General features: G+C 43.1%; 2 protein-coding genes and 1 non-coding gene across 3 annotated transcripts in view; 2 read left to right on the top strand and 1 right to left on the bottom strand.

The window, feature by feature from the left end:
- Nucleotides 1-1,530: 1,530 nt before the first annotated feature.
- Nucleotides 1,531-2,946, top strand: LOC121574290 (liver-expressed antimicrobial peptide 2). Its single transcript, XM_041886908.2, has 3 exons — nt 1,531-1,619; nt 2,096-2,241; nt 2,539-2,946. Exons 1-3 carry the CDS (start codon nt 1,560-1,562, stop codon nt 2,573-2,575), a joined length of 243 nt encoding a protein of 80 aa, XP_041742842.2. The 5' UTR covers nt 1,531-1,559; the 3' UTR covers nt 2,576-2,946.
- Nucleotides 2,947-6,826: 3,880 nt separating this feature from the next.
- Nucleotides 6,827-24,578, bottom strand: part of scarb2c (scavenger receptor class B, member 2c) — a 41,052-nt gene continuing 23,300 nt past the window's right edge. Inside the window, exons 10-12 of the mRNA XM_041885325.2 lie at nt 15,785-15,836; nt 8,302-8,454; nt 6,827-7,395 (exon numbers count right to left, since the gene is read on the bottom strand). Coding sequence (XP_041741259.2) covers nt 7,357-7,395; nt 8,302-8,454; nt 15,785-15,836 — 244 coding nt within the window. The 3' untranslated portion in view covers nt 6,827-7,356. The remainder of the gene's footprint in view (nt 7,396-8,301; nt 8,455-15,784; nt 15,837-24,578) is intronic.
- Nucleotides 16,208-16,280, top strand: trnaa-cgc. Its single transcript has one exon. It is a non-coding gene; the product is annotated as a tRNA-Ala (tRNA).

Here is a 24,578-nt window from a genome sequence, read left to right as displayed (position 1 = left end):
TTCTCTAATATGTTACAGTGTAACCTCTGAATTCTTTCTCTAATATGTTAGCTTAGTGGGTAAGAGCGTTGTGCCAGTAACCGAAAGGTCGCTGGTTCTAATCCCCGAGCTGACTAGGTGAAAAATCTGTCGATGTGCCCTTGAGCAAGGCACTTAACCCTAATTGCTCCTGTAAGTTGCTCTGGATAAGAGCGTCTGCTAAATGACAAAAAAAAAAAAAAAAAAAAAAGTTACAGTGTAACCTCTGAATTCTTTCTCTAATATGTTACAGTGTAACCTCTGAATTCTTTCTCTAATATGTAACAATGTAACCTCTGAATTCTTTCTCTAATATGTTACAGTGTAACCTCTGAATTCTTTCTCTAATATGTTACAGTGTAACCTCTGAATTATTTCTCTAATATGTTACAGTGTAACCTCTGAATTCTTTCTCTAATATGTTACAATGTAACCTCTGAATTCTTTCTCTAATATGTAACAATGTAACCTCTGAATTCTTGCTCTAATATGTAACAATGTAACCTCTGAATTCTTTCTCTAATATGTAACAATGTAACCTCTGAATTCTTCCTCTAATATGTTATAATGTAACCTTGGTACTGAACCATGGACTTTTATCTGGGACTAACCATAATCAGTCAGCAATCTCTAGATATCTCTGCATGGTTTGATCTTCCACTGACAACACATCAGACTATAAACTGAACCACCATCAATGTACAGTACTGCTGCTGAATTCATGTGAGACCACTGTGCTCCTGAACCCTGCATATGTGAGACCACTGTGCTCCTGAACCCTGCATATGTGAGACCACTATGCTCCTGAACCCTGCATATGTGAGACCACTGTGCTCCTGAACCCTGCATATGTGAGACCACTGTGCTCCTGAACCCTGCATATGTGAGACCACTGTGCTCCTGAACCCTGCATATGTGAAACCACTGTGCTCCTGAACCCTGCATATTTGAGACCACTGTGCTCCTGAACCCTGCATATGTGAGACCACTGTGCTCCTGAACCCTGCATATGTGAGACCACTGTGCTCCTGAACCCTGCATATGTGAGACCACTGTGCTCCTGAACCCTGTATATGTGAGAGTGCTCCTCTGTCCACACCAGTTCTGGGTTCAAATAGTATTTGATTTCTTACAAATACTTTAGCTACTCTTGACGGAGGTTGTCTGGTGCAATGGAATAGTCTAGTCCAAAAAGTGCAAACACCGTCCATCTGGAACTGCAGGCAGGCTCAATAAAGCTAAAATTATGTGGGGGGAAAAACCCAAATACTATTTGAACCCAAGTCTGGCCCACCCAGCTCAGAGAGGATAGGAGCCATTACACAGTTAAAGGTGTCAGTGGCCTGCCCTGCAGACGTGGAGTTGCCCTCATTTGGACCCCGGGTAAAGTGTTCTTTGAACACGCCCCCACCTCCTACCGATGATCGTTGCCCTTGGCAGCCCTTATCAAATAGATTAGCACCTCTAATATAAGTGGCCGGCCGAGGCTCCTATAGTCTCATTGCACGGCAATCAGGAACCTAGGCTCTGCTCTCTTCAACATGAGGACAGCACAGTACATAGCCATCTTCGTGCTCCTGGCTCTGGTCTGCCCAATCCAGGTAGGATGCTAGGCCCCATGTCTGATCTTGTCCACCAGCCGGTTCACTCTATGCGGTAGCAATGGAGCCTGGGGAGGGGGGAAGAGGTTAGCCTACGTCTGATCTGATGCTACGTCGGCTTGGCATTAACAAGACGTTTATTCACTCACTGTCCCTGGAATGTTGGGTGGAGATTTTGCCTTTCGGATACGAATCTAAAATTTTATTGGGAAGTTTGCATGCATTGCTGCAGGTTGGAGCTTCAGGTTTTAGCTACTGTACAGTTTTTGCTTTGCCGAACTCAGGGGTCTGTCGATATCGGTCTGTGAGATAGCAGCTGAGTGGTAACAGACAATCTACAGAACAACTTCAGTCAGGCTGTTTCAGTCAACAAGCCCTGTTTCAATGAGACTTAAAAGAAAATGAAATCCTACACACCGCACTTGTTTATAAAGGAGACTGACTGACGCTAACCTGCCTTCCTCCACCTTCCCAAGGTGCAGACCGCTCCTGTGCCTGAGGATTGGACAGGGACAGGCCTGATCACCCGAGCCAAGCGCTCTCTCCTGTGGCGATGGAATACTCTGAAGCCTGTTGGCGCCAGCTGCAGAGAGCACAATGAGTGTGGGACCAACTACTGCAGGTACTGGGTTTGAATAGGGAGAGCTACATTTACATTTTAGTCATTTAGCAGACGCTCTTATCCAGAGCGACTTACAGGAGCAATTAGGGTTAAGTGCCTTGCTCAAGGGCACATCGACAGATGTTTCACCTAGTCGGCTCGGGGATTAGAACCAGCGACCTTTCGGTTACTGGCACAACGCTCTTAACCACCAAGCTTATACTAATTTCCGGTGCTATGCTCATATTCAAAACAACTATTGTTTCCATTTGCAACAAAAAAAAATAATCTTTGGATATTTTGTGTCATTTCTTGCAGGAAAAAAACGTGTTCTTTCCAGATTTTTACCTCTTGAACTGAAATATGATCTCTGCTATAAGTCTGGACAAAGCCAGAACAACGATCAATGGAAAAGCAACAATCAACGGAGCCTGTCAATGGAATGCCAAACTGTACCAACTGATGTCACAGGACTTCAGTTGGCTCACCAAATACTCCCAAATATTTGGTAAAAACAGCTAACCAAATCATTTGAACTGCCCCGATAACCCCTTCCTAACTGAAACAAATGTACCAGGTACAGTCTAACAGTAAATAAGCTGCAAATGTTGTAAAGTTATATGAACCCTGTCTCAGTATGTATTATCAGATAATAGCATTCCCATTGGATACTTCATCTATCCAATCAACAAATGTTTTAAAACAAAATACAGACAATGCACTCAACAAACATGAAGCGGTTTTTATTGACAAGCAAAAAATGTCTGCGGAAGATATGTTTAAAACCATGGAGCAGTTATTTATTTGTAAATTATTTATTTGTACATAATGTCAAGGTTGTACACACATAATGTAAATAATGTTAAAATATATAAATTGCATTTGTTGTGACATGGTAGTGAAAGTATTTTATTGTTTCTTATAAAAACAAAAAAAAGCCATGCGGGCTCCTGAAGCATAATGCATTAGTCATTGGATTAGTGGGGGTCTTTTCAGGACATGGGATAATGGATGACAGACTACATTTACCTGGTACCAGATACTGTGTGTGTGCTCCTGCCAACTCCCATTTCGGATAGAACCCTCTAAAATGAATCACTTACTATTTACATACTGTCATTATCACTATGGGAACAACATTTAAAATGTAGGAGTCATTCTCACACAATGCATTCTGTTACATACATTATTGTTTTTAATCACTGTTTGTATAGTGGCATGAGGTTAGTGGTATTATAACTAACAAAACACTGAGGGGGAAACATTCCCTTGTAGTCTAATTTCTATTGCTACTGTATGACCAGTCAGTACAATCATGTTATATAGTCTCTCTCTCTCTCTCTAAAAATGAATATAAAAAAAAGTAATTTCTGCAACTCTGCAAAGTACTGCATGTCAGAGTTGTGAACATTACTTTCCCCAGCTTTAAACAATTAATCACAATGATTGGGTAGTCAATAATTAGGTCACACTTTATTTGGATAGTCCATCTGTAAATGACCGTCTGTACAGCTATCTGTTGATAAGCAACTGCTTGTAAATATCCAGTACTTTCTCTTGCGTCTATACTCTTTGTGAAAATATGACTATGTATCAATTACCAATGATTCATTTAACAGTGGATTCCAACGCTTGCTGACTAAATACATTTCATTATGTATGTACAGATTAACTGATTGGTTTGATAAAATGTTGATAACTTTCCCTAAATGTACACTACCGGTCAAAAGTTTTAGAACACCTACTCATTCCAGGGTTTTTCTATTTTTTTTTACTATTTTCTACATTGTAGAATAATAGTGAAGACATCAAAACTATGAAATAGCACATATGGAATCATGTAGTAAGCAAAAAAGTGTTAAATAAATCAAAATATATTTTATATTTGAGATTCTTCAAATAGCCACCCTTTGCCTTGACAGCTTTGCACACTCCTGGCATTCTCTCAACCAGCGTCATGAGGTCACCTGGAATCCATTTCAATTAACAGGTGTGCCTTCTTAAAAGTTAATTTGTGGAATTTCTTTCCTTCTTAATGCGTTTCAATCAGTTGTGTTGTGACAAGGTAGGGGGGGTATACAGAAGATAGCCCTATTTGGTAAAAGACCAAGTCGATATTATAGCAAGAACAGTTCAAATAAGCAAAGAGAAACGACAGTCCATCATTACTTTAAGACATGAAGGTCAGACAATACGGAACATTTCAAGAACTTTGAAAGTTTCTTCAAGTGCAGTCACAAAAACCATCAAGCACTATGATGAAACTGGCTCTCATGAGGACCGCCACAGGAATGGAAGACCCAGATTTACCTCTGCTACAGAGGATAAGTTCATTAGAGTTACCAGCCTCAGAAATTGCAGCCCAAATTAATGCTTCACAGAGTTCAAGTAACAGACACATCTCAACATCAACTGTTCAGAGGAGACTGTGTGAATCAGGCCTTCATGGTCGAATTGCTGCAAAGAAACCACTACTAAAGGACACCAATAAGAAGAGACTTGCTTTGGCCAAGAAACACGAGCAATGGACATTAGACCGGTGGAAATGTGTCCTTTGGTCTAGAGTCCAAATTTGAGATTTTTGGTTCCAACCGCCGTGTCTTTGTGAGACGTGGTGTGGGTGAACGGATGATCTCCGCATATGTATTTCCCACCGTGAAGTATGGAGGAGGTGGTGTTATGGTGTGGGGGTGCTTTGCTGGTGAGACTGTCTGTGATTTATTTAGAATTCAAGGCACACTTAACCAGCATGGCTTCCACAGCATTCTGCAGCGATACGCCATCACATCTGGTTTGGGCTTAGTGGGACTATCAATTGTTTTTCAACAGGACAATGACCTAACACACCTCCAGGCTGTGTAAGGGCTATTTTACCAAGAAGAAGAGTGATGGAGTGCTGCATCAGATGACCTGGCCTCCACAATCCCCCAACCTCAACCCAATTGAGATGGTTTGGGATGAGTTGGACCGCAGAGTGAAGGAAAAGCAGCCAACAAGTGCTCAGCATATGTGGGAACTCCTTCAAGACTGTTGGAAAAGCATTCCAGGTGAAGCTGGCTGAGAGAATGCCAAGAGTGTGCAAAGCTGTCATCAAGGCAAAGGGTGGCTATTTGAAGAATCTCAAATATAAAATATATTATGACTTATTTAACACTTTTTTGGTTACTACATGACTCCATATGTGTTATTTCATAGTTGAAGTCTTTCACTATTATTCTACAATGAAAATAGTAAAAATAAAGAAAAACCCTTGAATGAGTAGTTGTTCTAAAACTTTTGACCTGTAGTTTATGTAATTACGTAGTTATAACATTTTTAAATTAAAATAAAGTAGGATAACCTCGTCAGGTGTTTGGGTCAATTCCATTTCAACTCAGTCAATCCAGGACATTTTTCTAATTTCAATTAACCACCTGAATTGACTAAAATTGAAATGGAATTGACCCAAACCCCGTAGCTCCTATTATTTCACACAAAGCAGACAGATCATTCCTCGTAGGCCTACGAGCAGTATAAAAAGATATAAAAGTGACGATGTCACTGGGGTTGTGTAATAAGAATAACATCTCTGCCCTAACGTCAGCAGTCCAAAGGTGGATGTTTTGATACGCCGTAAAACTTCAATTAAAAGCAGTCTCAAATAGCCACCTGTCCCTTTTAATAGCCAGGCAACTGCACATATTTCAGCAAAAAACGCCTCTTTCAAATAAACGCCTGGGGTCTAAATGAATAGTTTACGAGGTTAAATAATAATAATAATAATAATAATAATAAGCCATTTAGCAGACGCTTTTATCCAAAGCGACTTACAGTCATGTGTGCATACATTTTTACGTATGGGTGGTCCCGGGGATCGAACCCACTACCCTGGCGTTACAAGCGCCATGCTCTACCAATTGAGCTACAGAGGACCACGTAACATTAATTGTTTACGAGGTTTAATGTTTGACTTGTTACATTAAACAATTCAGTAATGACTCAAAAAAAGTATAGCAATCATCCGTTTTCAATCGGCATGAAGAAAACTCTAGCCATTGGCTGCTAACAGCTGAGAACTGCTAACTGGCAAGCACAAAAAACAGTCAACAACTTTGGGAGTACAAACCCCCGTCAGATCACCCTCTAGTGGTGAAAGTAAGAACTTCCGAAAATGCACAGTCAAAGAGGAAAATAATTATTCTGTTAAGGAAACATTTTTTTTCTTATTCTCTAAATAGAGACATACTTATAAAATAAACAAAATAAAATGTAAATGATTAAAATGCTGGAATTAAACAATTAACTATGCAAATTAGCAAAAGCTGTGTGCATTAAGGAAATAAGACGCCTGGCTCAAATAGAAGCCTGTCTCAAATAGAAGCCCGTCTCTAATAAGCCCCTGTTCCGTTCAGTGATTTCAGCAAATAAAACGCCCGGGCTATTAACTGAAGTTTTACGACATTCCTAATCCTAATGATGACAGCGATAGATCATAATAATATTGCAATTCTTTTCAACAGCCTCTCAATGTCTAACATGAGTGTGGCCCCGTGTAGCTCAGTTGGTAGAGCATGGCGCTTGCAACGCCAGGGTTGTGGGTTCGATTCCCACGGGGGGCCAGTATGAAAAAAAATATGTATGCACTCACTAACTGTAAGTCGCTCTGGATAAGAGCGTCTGCTAAATGACTGAAATGTAAAATGATCTTGGCAATCTGCCTGAGCTTCTATCCTCTCTCATTCCCTACTAATCAGTGTTACATCTCTCTGGGTGACCCCAAAACACAACATTTAAAAGCAACAAAAATATTAAATAAAAGTACAGTCAGCTTCCTTGTAACTCATGTTAAAAAATAAAAATAAACTGTTGGATTAAAAAACAAATAAAAGAAAAACAGATTAAAATATGTCAGATTTATGAAAGTATTTAAACTATTCATTTTAAAAGACAAAAACATTCTCAATCCGGTTCCTGATCTAGCCTTACAGTAGTTAACAGTGAGGTTACGGTTACAGGGTAGAAGATGATTCAATCTGGTGAAGTGGAAACAGTGTGCAGTCAGAACCCTTGATACAGTTAACAAAACATGGATGGCAATTCTAATCCTGTCCTCCCAGGATCGCACTTCCTGTGGAGCGGATTCTACTTCTTGTGGGACTAGGACTTCAGAAGGGGCTGGCGTTCGTCAGAAGAGCTCTGAGGAGAAAAATAAATGTAAAGAAAAACAATATTTAGTCCGATCTGATTTCAGATCTATTTTCAGATAACGAGTCCTACATGTTGTGTTTCCCAGGACTCAAGTATGAAGTACTTGGCTCAAGAAAAAAGGACTTGAGTATGAAGGGCTGGGACTAGGGACTCAACTCTGACTTGAAGTTTGACTACATCACTGATGAGATCTACATGCGTTTTGATAGTTGATTTCGCCCCTGTAAATTCTAAAATAAGAAAACAGGTCAACAGCCAACTGGACCTCGTGATAAATCTCTTTAAGCACCTATTGTTTTGATAACATCGTGAGAGGGAAACATGTATCCATCACAGAAAGCTGTGAGGGAGTTCTCAGGATGCTACCAAGGTTACTTTTTTTTATACCAAGACATTATTGACTATGTCTGATTTGCTGAAGGCAGTTTGCTGGGGGAACCGCCCCTGATAGTGATAGTGTGTCGGGAACCTTCTCTTCCTGCTAATATTACACAAACATGAAGCTACAGGGTGGAGTTGTTTATGACTTACATAAATACTCCCTAATGGAACAGAGGGCATCTTCATGAAGTCATAGGCTACGTCAGAAATGGCACCCTAATCCCGATTTCAGGGTTTCCCAAACTTGGTCCTTGGTCCTGGGTCCCCTGGGTCCCCCCCCCCAGGTGAACGTTTTGGTTTTTGCCCTAGCACTACACAGCTGATTCAAATAATGAAGCTTGATGATGAGTTGGTTATTTGAATCAGCTGTGTAGTGCTAGGGCAAAAACCAAAATGTGTACCCGGGGGGACCCAGGACCAAGTTTGGGAAACCTTGCCCTGTTTAGCACACTACTTTTGACCACAGCCCTACGACACATGAATGACCTATGACCTACGGCTATGACTTCTCACCTCTGGGATCCTTTGACGACACTGGAGCACCATGAAGACCACGCCCAGGAGGATGCCGAAGCCAATCAGCATAAAAGGTATGTTGACCACTACGTTGCCCTCCGCCACGATCACCTGCAGCTGTTTGGCCGATACCTCATCGATCACAACACTCTGTGGGGAGAAGAGAAGAGATAAGGGGGTCATACATGCTTATGTCAAGTCATACCATGCATTACAACTGGATCATAATGTATTATATATGCAGGCTAACGTGAAACATGTATGAGGTAACAGGTAAAGAGTTAAATAGCTGAGGAACGCTCAACTCTGTTCTCTTATATTGAGGCAGAGTTGAGTTTTTATAACTGGTCTGGCGATTTGCCAACAACAACATGATCAAGTGTGTGTGTGTGTGTCAGATAACCTATGATATCCTGCTGACAAATCCACAGAGATTGTGGTAAAAAAGTCACAACATCCGGACTACTTGGCTACCTGCCAAACTTTTAGGTTTTTAATAACTATTTAATCCAAATCTGTATTTAAATACATTTAACAACGTCTTAGTTATCTCCTCGCTCTACTTTGTTCATTCAACTTTTTCACCCCGGACCCTTTATCTGGACGTGGTTCCACAGGACCCTTTATCCGGACGTGGTTCCACAGGACCCTTTATCCGGACGTGGTTCTACAGGACCCTTTATCCGGACGTGGTTCCACAGGACCCTTTATCTGGACGTGGTTCTACAGGACCCTTTATCTGGACGTGGTTCTACAGGACCCTTTATCCGGACGTGGTTCTACAGGACGCTTTATCTGGACGTGGTTCCACAGGACCCTTTATCTGGACGTGGTTCCACAGGACCCTTTATCCGGACGTGGTTCCACAGGACGCTTTATCCGGACATGGTTCCACAGGACGCTTTATCTGGACATGGTTCCACAGGACCCTTTATCCGGACGTGGTTCTACAGGACGCTTTATCTGGACGTGGTTCTACAGGACGCTTTATCTGGACATGGTTCTACAGGACGCTTTATCTGGACGTGGTTCCACAGGACCCTTTATCTGGACGTGGTTCCACAGGACCCTTTATCTGGACATGGTTCTACAGGACCCTTTATCTGGACGTGGTTCTACAGGACCCTTTATCCGGACGTGGTTCTACAGGACCCTTTATCTGGGCATGGTTCTACAGGACCCTTTATCCGGACGTGGTTCTACAGGACGCTTTATCTGGACATGGTTCTACAGGACCCTTTATCTGGACGTGGTTCTACAGGACCCTTTATCCGGACGTGGTTCTACAGGACCCTTTATCCGGACGTGGTTCTACAGGATGCTTTATCTGGACATGGTTCTACAGGACCCTTTATCTGGACGTGGTTCTACAGGACCCTTTATCTGGACGTGGTTCTACAGGACCCTTTATCTGGACGTGGTTCTACAGGACCCTTTATCTGGACGTGGTTCTACAGGACCCTTTATCTGGACGTGGTTCTACAGGACCCTTTATCTGGACGTGGTTCTACAGGACCCTTTATCTGGACGTGGTTCTACAGGACCCTTTATCTGGACGTGGTTCTACAGGACCCTTTATCTGGACGTGGTTCTACAGGACCCTTTATCTGGACGTGGTTCTACAGGACCCTTTATCTGGACGTGGTTCTACAGGACCCTTTATCTGGACGTGGTTCTACAGGACCCTTTATCTGGACGTGGTTCTACAGGACCCTTTATCTGGACGTGGTTCTACAGGACCCTTTATCTGGACGTGGTTCTACAGGACCCTTTATCTGGACGTGGTTCTACAAGACCCTTTATCTGGACGTGGTTCTACAGGACCCTTTATCTGGACGTGGTTCTACAGGACCCTTTATCTGGACGTGGTTCTACAGGACCCTTTATCTGGACGTGGTTCTACAGGACCCTTTATCTGGACGTGGTTCTACAGGACCCTTTATCTGGACATGGTTCTACAGGACCCTTTATCTGGACATGGTTCTACAGGACCCTTTATCCGGACGTGGTTCTACAGGACGCTTTATCTGGACATGGTTCTACAGGACCCTTTATCTGGACATGGTTCTACAGGACCCTTTATCCGGACGTGGTTCTACAGGACCCTTTATCTGGACATGGTTCTACAGGACCCTTTATCTGGACATGGTTCTACAGGACCCTTTATCTGGACGTGGTTCTACAGGACCCTTTATCTGGACATGGTTCTACAGGACCCTTTATCTGGACGTGGTTCTACAGGACCCTTTATCTGGACATGGTTCTACAGGACCCTTTATCCGGACGTGGTTCTACAGGACGCTTTATCTGGACATGGTTCTACAGGACCCTTTATCTGGACATGGTTCTACAGGACCCTTTATCCGGACGTGGTTCTACAGGACGCTTTATCTGGACATGGTTCTACAGGACCCTTTATCTGGACATGGTTCTACAGGACCCTTTATCCGGACGTGGTTCTACAGGACGCTTTATCTGGACATGGTTCTACAGGACCCTTTATCTGGACATGGTTCTACAGGACCCTTTATCTGGACGTGGTTCTACAGGACCCTTTATCTGGACGTGGTTCTACAGGACCCTTTATCTGGACGTGGTTCTACAGGACCCTTTATCTGGACGTGGTTCTACAGGACCCTTTATCTGGACGTGGTTCTACAGGACCCTTTATCTGGACGTGGTTCTACAGGACCCTTTATCTGGACGTGGTTCTACAGGACCCTTTATCTGGACGTGGTTCTACAGGACCCTTTATCTGGACGTGGTTCTACAGGACCCTTTATCTGGACATGGTTCTACAGGACCCTTTATCTGGACATGGTTCTACAGGACCCTTTATCCGGACGTGGTTCTACAGGACCCTTTATCTGGACATGGTTCTACAGGACTTCCACCAGCCGAAAAAGCGAAGTTGTAACATTAAAGATATGTAAATGTGATATTTCAGTTTTATATTTTTAATACATTTGCAGAACGTTCTCCACGGCGTCTCCAGACTCTGTCACGTCTGTCACGTGTGCTCAGTGTGAACCTGCTTTCATCTGTGAAGAGCACAGGGCGCCAGTGGCGAATTTGCCAATCTTGGTGTTCTCTGGCAAATGCCAAATGTCCTGCACGGTGTTGGGCTGTAAGCACAACCCCCACCTGTGGACGTCGGGCCCTCATACCACCCTCATGGAGTCTGTTTCTGACCGTTTGAGCAGACACATTTGTGGCCTGCTGGAGGTCATTTTGCAGGGCTCTGGCAGTGCTCCTCCTGCTCCTCCTTGCACAAAGGCAGATGTAGCAGTCCTGCTGCTGGGTTGTTGCCCTCCTACGGCCTCCTCCACGTCTCCTGATGTACTGGCCTATCTCCTGGTAGCGCCTCCATGCTCTGGACACTACGCTGACAGACACAGCAAACCTTCTTCCCACAGCTCGCATTGATGTGCCATCCTGGATGAGCTGCACTACCTGAGCCACTTGTGTGGGTTGTAGACTCCGTCTCATGCTACCACTAGAGTGAAAGCACCGCCAGCATTCAAAAGTGACCAAAACATCAGCCAGGAAGCATAGGAACTGAGAAGTGGTCTGTGGTCACCAACTGCAAAACCAGTCCTTTATTGGTGGTGTCTTGCTAATTGCCTATAATTTCCACCTGTTGTCTATTCCATTTGCACAACAGCATGTGAAATGTATTGTCAAACACTGTTGCTTCCTAAGTGGACAGTTTGATTTCACAGAAGTGTGATTGACTTGGAGTTACATTGTGTTGTTTAAGTGTTCCCTTTATTTTTTTGAGCAGTGTACATCAAGCTAACGTGTAATGTGATGTAGCATATCAGAGGAAGATGTGCATAGCTCACGTTAGCTAACTACCTTGCTAACAACAGCTAACTGTAGCCCATTGGCATTAAGGGTCAGTAAAGGCCAGGCACTTGGATACTAGCTTGCTAGTTAATAATAAGATATAGCCAGCTTGCTTTAATAATGTTTCAAAGCGAACTGGCTAGCTAACGTTAGCTAGCAAGCCAAATAATATAAACGCAGACAAAATATATAAAACTAACCCGGATTTGTAAGTTAGGTAGCTAGCATTCGGGGCTTCTTCTGCCAACCCAAAACAACATCCGTACACGGATTTGCACCAGATCTGCAAATCCGTGTACGTGACCAATACACTTTTGATTTGATTTGATTCTATTAGCATATACATTTTACTTCCAAACAAAATAGTTATTTTTCTCGCTATGTTTATTTTTAAAAAAGTGGATTTTGTTTTGGAAGTAGTTACTGTCTTATTCCATCGCTGTATCTCCCGTACGGACACGAGCGTCCTCCGAAACACAACCCAACCGAGACGCACTGCTTCTGGACACACGTGCCCGCTTAACCCGGAAGCCAGCAGCACCAATGTGTCGGAGGGAACGCCGAACACCAGGCGACCGAGTCGGCGTGCACTGCGCCCGGCCCGCCACATGAGTCACTAGTGCGCGATGGGACAAGAACATCCCCGCCGGCCAAATCCTCCCCCTAACCAGGACGACGCTGGGCCAATTGTGCGTCCCATGGGTCTCCCGGTCGCGACAGAGCCTGGACTCGAACCAGGATCTCTAGTGGCACAGCTACTCGGGAGGCCCTCTCGCTACGTTTATTGAGCGATTATATTTTATTTAATTCACAAAAGCTACTTGCAAAACCTGGTGGACTTGTTGTTCAGCAGCGTTGTGGGAACCCCCCCTACCATATCAGGAGCTGCTACAGATGGCATAGGCAGTGGCCAGACACCAGTCCCACTTCAGAGTATTGGAGGACACTTCAAAATGGAGGTTTGTCACATTTGATATGGTCAACGGTCAAAATACTATCTGTCCTGGAATTCACCTAACCACCATTGAAATCAGTGCTGTGTGTATATGTGCATTCTAACTCTGCCAATGGACTACTCCTGAACCCCGAGTGCGTAATGCCAACTAGTCAGTGCCATGCTGGCACGTGTCCCTTGTTTGATTGGCTATGTTCAACCGTGTATTTACTGTTGGCTTCCATGACTGTATGGTGATAGTCTTTCCCTCCCTCCCTCCCTCCCTCCCTCCCTCCCTCCCTGATATAGGAGCCGAAGTCAGGCTCCTTCATGACCAGTATCTGTAACGAGAGGGGCCTGGAGCTGATCTAAGCCTATCGGACGCCGGCACCGCAGATGGGAGGAAAGGTGATTACTAATAAAGCCAGTAAAAATCACAAGTGTTTAGTTTTAGTTTTATCACCATTACAAAGCATCTGTCAAATCAACCCTTCCTCATTTTTTTCTACAGATGGACAGAAGAGATGCTTTTGAACTGTCCTCTGACTGAAAAGTCAGGTTGATGCAGAAGTCTGAACTGGGAGAGACCTTGCACTCAGCATTAAAATGATACAAGACACATCTATTACTTTTCAACGTCTTTTGTTATTATTTAATAGTGGGAGGTGGGGGACCCTGTGTATTCTTCAAACATGTCAGGGAACTCCTGTCTTATAGAGGACACCCTACAGGATATATACAAGTGTAATATTTGCACATTGTTATATTAGAAGAACACTGCTTGTACAGTATTATGAAGGATGGTTTATTCTACATGGAACTGTTACACTTTACCGTTATCAAAACACTTTGTTTAGAATACAGAATATTTTCCCAAAAGAATGTGGACACCACTTCAAATGAGTGGATTCTGCTATTTCAGCCACACCCCGTTGCTGACAGGTGTATAAAAATCGAGCGCACAGCCATGCAATCTCCATAGACAAACACTGGCAGTAGAATGGCCTTACTGAAGAGCTCAGTGACTTTCAACGTGGCACCCGTCATAGGATGCCACCTTTCCAACAAGTCAGTTCGTCAAATGTCTGTCCTGCTAGAGCCGCCCCGGTCAACTGTAAGTGCTGTTATTGTGAAGTGGAAACGTCTAGGAGCAGCAACTGTTCAGCCGCAAAGTGGTAGGACACACAAGCTCACAGAACGGGACCGCCGAGGCCTGAAACACGTAGCATGTGAAAAATCGTCGGTTGCAACACTGCCTCTGGAAGCAACGTCAGCACAAGAACTGTACGTCGGGAGCTTCATGCACACAAGCATAAGATCTCCATGCGCAATGCCAAGCGTCGGCTGGAGTGGTGTAAAGCTCGCCGCAATTGGACTCTGGAGAGTGACGAATCACGCTTCACCATCTGGCAGTTCGACGGACAAATCTGGGTTTGGTGGATGCCAGGAGAACGCTACCTGCCCCAATGCAGAGTGCCAACTGTAAAGTTTGGTGGAGGAGGAATAATGGTCTGTGGCTGTTTTTCATGGTTCGGGCTAGGCCCTTTAGCTCCAGTGAAGGGAAATCTTAACGCTACAGCATACAATGACATTCTAGACGATTCTGTGCTTCCAACTTTGTGGCAACAGTTTGGGGAAGGCCCTTTCCTGTTTCAGCATGACAATGCCCCCATACACAAAGCATGCAGAAATGCACAGAGCCCTGACCTCAACCCCATCAAACACCTTTGGGATGAATTGGAACGCCGACTGCGAGCCAGGCCTAATCGCCCGACCTCACTAATGCTCTTGTGGCTGAATGGAAGCAAGTCCCCGTAGCAATGTTCCAACATCTAGTGGAAAGCCTTCCCAGAAGAGTGGAGGCTGTTATAGCAGCAAAAGGTGGGACCAACTCCATATTAATGCCCGTGATTTTGGAATGAGATGTTGGACAAGCGGGTGTCCATATACTTTTGGCCATCTAGTGTATACTCTACTCTTCTCATATAACTCTGTAGGGTACTGACCGATTCAAAACTTCCTCCTAGAAGTATCCCTTTAATAGTTGTTGATTTCTATTTTAACTTATCAAGAGGTCTCTTTTTAAAAAGGAAGTTAGCTCCATCTAAAACCCCTCTGTTCAAATATGTTTCTTCTACAGTTCATACTAGCATTGATGAGACTGCACTGATGGTGAACCTTCTTAGTTCCTAAAGTGACACAGAGTGTCTAGGCCTACATAAGGTTGTCATAAACATGCTATGACAGTTTATGACAGCTTTGGTCACCTTGCCGTACTGTGATAATCCTGATATGAAGCCTGATGCAGGAGTGGTCTGCTTTTCAGTTACCTTTGCTCCAGATCACTGGCGTAAGGTTAAAGGACATTCCTTGCTGAGCGTGTATCATGTTTCCTCATCTAAGAAACGTTAAGCATTGTTGTGAGCCACACGTCATTCTATTTATGTTTTTGGATCCTATTTACTTTTGACCTAGTTGGGGAACAATCGCTTATTCAGATAGTTTGGCATGTGATTTAACTAATGAACAACATTAGTACATTACACGTACGTGGACGCCCAAAAACAACAGTAGAAGGGGAACTGAACGAAATGAAGCTATATGCTGGGCCATCAGAAGTGTTGTCAGTCTGCCAGTAGACACAAAGAAGATCAACAGCATATACATTATGTGAATGAATGACCAAGCCCAGCTTACCTCATTGAGGTACAGCACAGGAAACACCAGAGTCCTGACGTCACCTGTTTGGCTGCAAGGAGAATGAAGGACAAAATGTTAGAAAACTATAGAATCTAAAGCCATTGTTTGATCACGGTGAGACTAAAAAGGGGCGTGACTGACAGACATCCCGACATCAAAACCTAAAACTGCACTGTTGGCGCTAGGAACACAAGCATCTTGCTACACACGCAATAAAATCTGCTAAATATATGTGTACGTGACCAATAAAATTTGATTTGATTTGAAACTGACCCTAACCTTAACCCCTAACATTGATCTAATTTTAAGCAATTGAGAAATGTAACATCAGTTTGCCAGTCAGTCGCGTCCCCTTAGTTTTCCCCTGTAGGATCATTGCATGAAATCACTTTAAGAATGGGACTTTTATTCCTATGTAGTCCCCGTGTAGCTCAGTTGGTAGAGCATGGCGTTCGCAACGCCAGGGTTGTGGGTTCGATTCCCACGGGGGGGGCCAGTATGAGAAAAAAAAAAAAAGTATGCACTCACCAACTGTAAGTCGCTCCGGATAAGAGCGTCTGCTAAATGACTAAAATGTATTCCGCACTATGTAAATCTATTTCCAGAATGCATTTACTCAGTGTTCTAGTGGTAATATTAGAACCTGCTCGGGCGGTGTACTGTGATATTTGGAAAAAGAATACGGGATGGTTTTTCAATACATTTGAATATTTGTAGCAACTTTTTAAAGTGAATACCTGCAGTCAACTTGTGTAATACGTTAGGAGATGAAGCAGGTTGCGTTCTTCATTTCACCTGTCACATTATTTTACATTATGAACCTTACCGTAGTTCCCCAGAACAGTTGAGCCAGCCATGTGTTTTTTTTGTAAATAGCACAACAGGAGAAAGCGGAAGCTGGTGAGTCCATAGCGTTCTACTGTATATCTATCAGTGAGTCTCTGCTGGTGAGTCCATAGCGTTCTACTGTATATCTATCAGTGAGTCTCTGTTGGTGAGTCCATAGCGTTCTACTGTATATCTATCAGTGAGTCTCTGCTGGTGAGTCCATAGCGTTCTACTGTATATCTATCAGTGAGTCTCTGTTGGTGAGTCCATAGCGTTCTATATCTATCAGTGAGTCTCTGTTGGTGAGTCCATAGCGTTCTACTGTATATCTATCAGTGAGTCTCTGTTGGTGAGTCCATAGCGTTCTACTGTATATCTATCAGTGAGTCTCTGCTGGTGAGTCCATAGTGTTCTACTGTATATCTATCAGTGAGTCTCTGTTGGTGAGTCCATAGCGTTCTATATCTATCAGTGAGTCTCTGCTGGTGAGTCCATAGCGTTCTACTGTATATCTATCAGTGAGTCTCTGCTGGTGAGTCCATAGCGTTCTATATCTATCAGTGAGTCTCTGCTGGTGAGTCCATAGTGTTCTACTGTATATCTATCAGTGAGTCTCTGTTGGTGAGTCCATAGCGTTCTATATCTATCAGTGAGTCTCTGCTGGTGAGTCCATAGTGTTCTACTGTATATCTATCAGTGAGTCTCTGCTGGTGAGTCCATAGCGTTCTACTGTATATCTATCAGTGAGTCTCTGTTGGTGAGTCCATAGCGTTCTATATCTATCAGTGAGTCTCTGCTGGTGAGTCCATAGTGTTCTATATCTATCAGTGAGTCTCTGCTGGTGAGTCCATAGCGTTCTACTATATCTATCAGTGAGTCTCTGTTGGTGAGTCCATAGCGTTCTACTATCTATCAGTGAGTCTCTGTTGGTGAGTCCATAGCGTTCTATATCTATCAGTGAGTCTCTGCTGGTGAGTCCATAGCTGTTCTACTGTATTCTATCAGTGAGTCTCTGTTGGTGAGTCCATAGTGTTCTCTGATATCTATCAGTGAGTCTCTGTTGGTGAGTCCATAGCGTTCTATATCTATCAGTGAGTCTCTGCTGGTGAGTCCATAGTGTTCTACTGTATATCTATCAGTGAGTCTCTGTTGGTGAGTCCATAGCGTTCTATATCTATCAGTGAGTCTCTGTTGGTGAGTCCATAGCGTTCTATATCTATCAGTGAGTCTCTGCTGGTGAGTCCATAGTGTTCTACTGTATATCTATCAGTGAGTCTCTGTTGGTGAGTCCATAGCGTTCTATATATATCAGTGAGTCTCTGCTGGTGAGTCCATAGCGTTCTATATCTATCAGTGAGTCTCTGTTGGTGAGTCCATAGCGTTCTATATCTATCAGTGAGTCTCTGTTGGTGAGTCCATAGCGTTCTATATCTATCAGTGAGTCTCTGTTGGTGAGTCCATAGCGTTCTATATCTATCAGTGAGTCTCTGTTGGTGAGTCCATAGCGTTCTATATCTATCAGTGAGTCTCTGTTGGTGAGTCCATAGTGTTCTATATCTATCAGTGAGTCTCTGTTGGTGAGTCCATAGTGTTCTATATCTATCAGTGAGTCTCTGTTGGTGAGTCCATAGCGTTCTATATCTATCAGTGAGTCTCTGTTGGTGAGTCCATAGTGTTCTATATCTATCAGTGAGTCTCTGTTGGTGAGTCCATAGCGTTCTATATCTATCAGTGAGTCTCTGTTGGTGAGTCCATAGTGTTCTATATCTATCAGTGAGTCTCTGTTGGTGAGTCCATAGTGTTCTTTACAATCTCTGCGCGTTCTACTGTATATCTATCAGTGAGTCTCTGCTGGTGAGTCCATAGTGTTCTATATCTATCAGTGAGTCTCTGTTGGTGAGTCCATAGCGTTCTACTGTATATCTATCAGTGAGTCTCTGCTGGTGAGTCCATAGCGTTCTATATCTATCAGTGAGTCTCTGCTGGTGAGTCCATAGCGTTCTACTGTATATCTATCAGTGAGTCTCTGTTGGTGAGTCCATAGCGTTCTATATCTATCAGTGAGTCTCTGCTGGTGAGTCCATAGCGTTCTACTGTATATCTATCAGTGAGTCTCTGTTGGTGAGTCCATAGCGTTCTATATCTATCAGTGAGTCTCTGCTGGTGAGTCCATAGCGTTCTACTGTATATCTATCAGTGAGTCTCTGTTGGTGAGTCCATAGCGTTCTACTGTATATCTATCAGTGAGTCTCTGTTGGTGAGTCCATAGTGTGCTATATCTATCAGTGAGTCTCTGCTGGTGAGTCCATAGCGTTCTATATCTATCAGTGAGTCTCTGTTGGTGAGTCCATAGCGTTCTATATCTATCAGTGAGTCTCTGTTGGTGAGTCCATAGCGTTCTACTGTATATCTATCAGTGAGTCTCTGTTGGTGAGTCCATAGCGTTCTACTGTATATCTATCAGTGAGTCTCTGTTGGTGAGTCCATAGCGTTCTATATCTATCAGTGAGTCTCTGTTGTGCGGTGCACATGAGTATGCAATTCACTACTAAATGTTGGCCATCAGATATCTTATAACGGCTTTCTGCCAGAAGTCAAAGAGCTCTGGATGAGTTCTGTACAGCTGCCATTTTGTCCCTGTGCTTCCTACTAGCGTTTTTCCCCTCCTCCGTTCTCCTCCCCTCCGCTCCGTGTTCACATGCTGCTCTTCCTTCAGAAAAGCATGCATCACAACTTTGTTCATTTGCACAATTTACCTCGTTCACTTTCACTTGTAAAATGTCCACACTCACCGAAAATAACATTCGGTTGCCACTAGCTATGCATGTATAACTTTATGAGCTGGATTTGCTAACAGCGTCTGTGTAATTTTGGTAGCATTTTTGGTAATAGAGGCCCAATGGGCTTTTCTTGCGTTTTTTAGCGCCCCCTTGTGTGCTATGCCGGTAATATGCTAAATCCCGGGATAAGAGAAGGACGGTATGACTATATGAAAATCTGGGTACCACCCAAGCCTACTTGTTACCCATTTACATTTTAAACCGCTCAATTAATACACTATTATAGTGTGGTGTGTTTGTGCTCTGAACAAGATGAAGCCTGCCAACATCACATCGTCAGCAAGCCATTCCAAGCCCCATTCTCAATTTTCCCATATTTCATGTGCCGACCAGCAATTGAGCAGTACGATGTTACGTTACACCACTGAAACTGATCCAAGTCATACCAACCTTTCTCTGCGCCCACCGCTCGAAGTGGACACACACACAATCTCATGCATGGAAATAAATGTAACCTGAACTAACCTGAAAATCTGGTCATAGTTAGACCAGCAGGACTGAGGACAACAAATGGCTGTTTTGTTTCATAAAGAAACCCAATTAACTCAGTCCTAAAACAAATAAATTAGCTAATTACCTAATTCAGTGACGAACGAATGAGAAAAATGAACTATGAGAACGATAAGGTCAGATGAGGGCATGGTGACCAGGCCTGGGTTCAAATACTATACTAGCTTGGCTTGATTGAGCTTGCCTGGTGCAATGGAACCATTAGAAGAGAGTCTCAAACCCCTGCCCGCCTGACAATCCAAAAATAAAAGCTAAAATGTATTTAAAAAATACTTTAAAAATCGTAATTGAACCCAGGTCTGGTGGACATCAGAGCTAACAGGATCCACATGATGATGCAACCAAGACATGCATATCAAGTCATCATCACAGTAAATGATGTAAGAAAAGGTGTGAAGGGCAGAGCCATAGTGCATATCAGACACCCTGGGGACCATGTCAGATGTTGATGCGTTTTGACTGAGCAAAGGTCAGCAATGGAGTTACAACGACAGCGTAATTAATACATTAACAGTTCTACTTCAGACAGACTCCTCACAGTCAGTCTCTAATAAGGCTATAAATTGTAGTCTGATGACTGTTGTAATGTTATGTGGTTGGAGAAAAACACCTGACCATATCACTTTTATTGATTGTCTGAAGGGACTACCAACAGGAAGCTTGTGTAAGCATGCTGGGGGTGTATTGCAGGTGGCAAGGGGCCTGGCCATTAGAGTGTTGAGCCAGTAACTGAAAGGTCGCAAATTCAAATCCCAGAGCTGACAAGGTGAAAAATCTGTCAATATGCCCTTGAGCAAGGCACTGCTCCAAGGTCGCCATTGATAATGGCTGACCCTGGCTGTGACCCCACTCTCCAAGGGTGTTTCACAGGGATTTGGTATATTCCAAAAACACATTTCCAAATCAAACGTGTATATAAATACATTGTACATGTGTGAAATAGGACAAATATAACCAAAGTATTATATCATTATTATTACAGAGAACTGTGGTGCCCTATTTGTTGAAGCTTGCAATATATAACTTTTTGGGCGACCCGATCAAATTCACAGAGAAATGTGTGTTATAGATCTGTCATTCTCATTCAAAGCAAGTCTAAGAAGCGGTAGATCTGTTCTATGTGCGCTATTTCTATGCTTCCCATTCTTAAGTTTTTTTTATTTATTTTTACTTTCGGTTTTGTGCACCAGCTGAAAATACAATAATTTTAGTTATGGAAAATATATTTCACAGCGGTTTCGATGATACAATGATTCTCTACACTATACTTGCTTGTTTTGTCACAAACTGAAATTCGGCAAACTATTAGAATTGTAGCAACCAGGAAATGGCGGAGCAATTTCTGCATAGTGCATCTTTAATATTTGGGCTGCTTGAATAAAACTACATCACTCAGCCAGGGTCTAATATTTAGGCTACATCTCAAAAGGTTTGAATAAAAACTACATCACTCAGCCATGGTCTAATATTTAGGCTACATCTCAAAAGGTTTGAATAAAAACTACATCACTCAGCCAGGGTCTAATATTTAGGCTACATCTCAAAAGGTTTGAATAAAACTACATCCCTCAGCCAGGGTCTAATATTTAGGCTGTTTGAATAAAAACTACATCACTCAGCCAGGGTCTAATATTTAGGCTGCTTGAATAAAACTACATCACTCAGCCAGGGTCTAATATTCTGACCCCACATCTTGTTAAAATGTTGAGTATGCTTTCTGGTATGCATACGTGACTTATCTATACACAGTCAATAGGTGGGGGGGGGGGGTGTTAGCTCATACTCAAAGAGAAACCACCACCTCACTAAGGCGGCAGTTGGTTTAATCATATCCCGGTAGCGCAAATCGCAACCACAGATCTTCCAGTCATGCTCAATGTTAAAATCTAGTTCCGTATGTACAGGATACACATGGTATACAAATGTACAACTAAATGCTACCTTGCAGGTTCCTTTGCGGTCTTTCTGGGGTCAAATTGGGGTCATGTCGCTCATCATTTTCTACTAATATGGCATTTAAAACATCCTGTTGTTTCTTGTACGTTGGGAGGCTGGAGTCAATAGTTTCCAACACTGTCACGTAATCTGGGATATATTTACTTCCTCACTCTCTCCTCTATCAAAAGTCCATCTGTTGCATCAACTGCACTTGGCAACACACACACACACACACACACACACACACACCTGCTGCCTCGCCCACAGACACACACAGAATCGGCTGTAGCTAGCTAACTAGGTGTGTTTAAACAGTGTAACTGATCACTAAGTTTGGCCACAGCAGCTGAGGACGACCTCTGCCAGACAAGTTTCACTTCTCTCTCTACAAAGATAAACAGAGCTGAGAATAGATTATTAGGAATACTTCATAATTAAAGAGATTCTCTGCTACTTTTGTATACTTTTTAGCCAGTAGTTCTGAAAGAAGCCAAAAGTGGTCCCCGAAAATTGCATACTACGTCACGTCTCTCTCTCTCTCTCTCTCTCCCTCCGTTGGGCCCGCCCTGTAACCTCATTGGATAACGCTGGACAGGCCTCTTGCTAGCTGTCACTCAAATTAGAGGGGCTGAAGTTCATTGGCTAGAACTCAATTTGCAAGGGGGCTGGGCCACGTGGAAATGTAGAGAAAATTGTACGGCACAGCTTCAAGCCAGTAATTCTGCTCATAGATTATGCATGTATGAAATACACATTGGACACATCCAGCCCAAAGCCGTAGGTTTAAAAAATACTTTTAGTCGCGAAAGTACCGGACCATGTCATTAAACTGTTTCTCATCTTACAGGCGATTATATCTCATAAACAGCAGGGATCACAAACGCTGTTCAGAACGCTGAGATAGCAGGTTTCTATGGGTATTCAGTACTGGACCACTGTACGGTCCTCACTGCGAACCCCATTGAATACATCAAAGAATTCTATTTACAAAATGAAACAAAGGTCAATAGGCTCTGCCTACACTGAGTTGTAGGCCTATGCCCTTTTGAGTAAATCTGAGCTAAAAAAAAAAAAACATTCCAGGCTATTCCGTTAAAACAACTACCGCAGGGTTTCCCCAACTGGCGGCCCGCAGGTCATTTTATTTAAAAAAATGTTTCATTGTTGGACATAAAAGATTGTAAAAACACCAACAAATCAGCTCCAAGTGATTTTCCGTTTTGGAAATCTGTTCCAAAGTATTCCCACGCATAAGAGAGAGATGTACTGTTTGTGATTGTATGCAAATGTAAGCACGGTTTGACATTATTATGTTTTAATAAAATATTATATCTGTTTGGGCTTCTTGCGGCCAATTTGCTGTCTACAAATGATTTGTAATTATGTTCCGGCCCGCTGACCATCCGCTCAAGAAACAAATAGTCCCACGGTTGAATCTAGTTGATCCCTGAACTAGAGCCTATGCTCAGAATCAAAACTCTAATCTTAACTGGTGCATTTCAAACCGTCCTTTTGTGAGGCGCAGCCGGGAACTAGTTCTGTAAGATGGGATGTGGTCGATAAACCAGAATGGGAGGATCCTTCATCATCGTTTAAATCTCCAGTTTGGGAAAATGTTGGCTTCCCAGTAGATTACAACGGCGATGGACAGAGTTGTGGATAAAACGTTAACAGTATGTCGCCACGCACAACGAGAATAGCCTATGCAGCTGCCAACACCTCAAGTTGACACATTTACGCCGACATCACCCCAGTATACCAGAGCGAGACAGAAACGCAAAGAAACAACATCGTCTCCCCTCTGCGTTCAAGCAGCCCTTGGCAACTGATTCTGACTGGCCCAAAGAAATTACAAGAGCAATAGGTAGGCTATGTTTATATATATTTTTTAAATAGTTTTTGGTTTATTGCCACGGACATGCGCCCATTTTTGGGGGTTTCAGCACCTTGTGAAAGTGCTCGAGCCACGTTACGAACTTCCCTCTTGCACCCATTTCAGCAAACAGGTAGTACCCGCCCTATATAAACAAATCAAAGCAGTCAATGTACCGTGCTAAAGACACGTCACAAGTGCGCATCTGGCCCTGAAGGAGGTGCTTTCGTAACAAAGTAGGAAATGGGAATTTACCACGTAAGACTGGGGAAAATCCACTTGAAATGGCCCTCAAACTGCTAATTACTACTGGTAAACTCATCTATCATCCTGAGCACCCACTTATCCCACATGGTGACCTCGGATGTCACCTACTAAGGAAAATGGCCTTTATAACAGAATTCTCAGCAGTTAAATGCAACAAAACATCATTTTATAAAAAGCAATCTATTAATGTGGTTTTTGAACTCTATAATTTGTTTACAAGCATGATAGCTGTACTTTTAGTTTATGGTTGGCCATTAGCCAATCAGCGTTTCTCAACGAGTTCAAATCACATGAATGCATCCAAATGGTATTTACGACTTCACAACTGGAAACACACATGGTTATAAACGTAGCATCAGAGTGGAAACCTGAGGCCCAACATAACAATCCGTTCACAACAGACAAAGCAAGGAACATTGTGAACGCTGAACATTTAATTTCCCCTCTGTACCAAAACCGCAATTATGTACCGAACCATGGGTTTGGTGAACCGTTACACCCCTATAGGCTTCCTTCTATAAGGCCCCACAGTGGA

This window comes from Coregonus clupeaformis, chromosome 9 (assembly GCF_020615455.1).
Source record: "Coregonus clupeaformis isolate EN_2021a chromosome 9, ASM2061545v1, whole genome shotgun sequence".
NCBI classification, from domain to species: domain Eukaryota; kingdom Metazoa; phylum Chordata; class Actinopteri; order Salmoniformes; family Salmonidae; genus Coregonus; species Coregonus clupeaformis.
The sequence above is the reverse complement of the archived record's forward strand: the minus strand, read 5'-3'. Positions and strand labels throughout refer to the sequence as shown.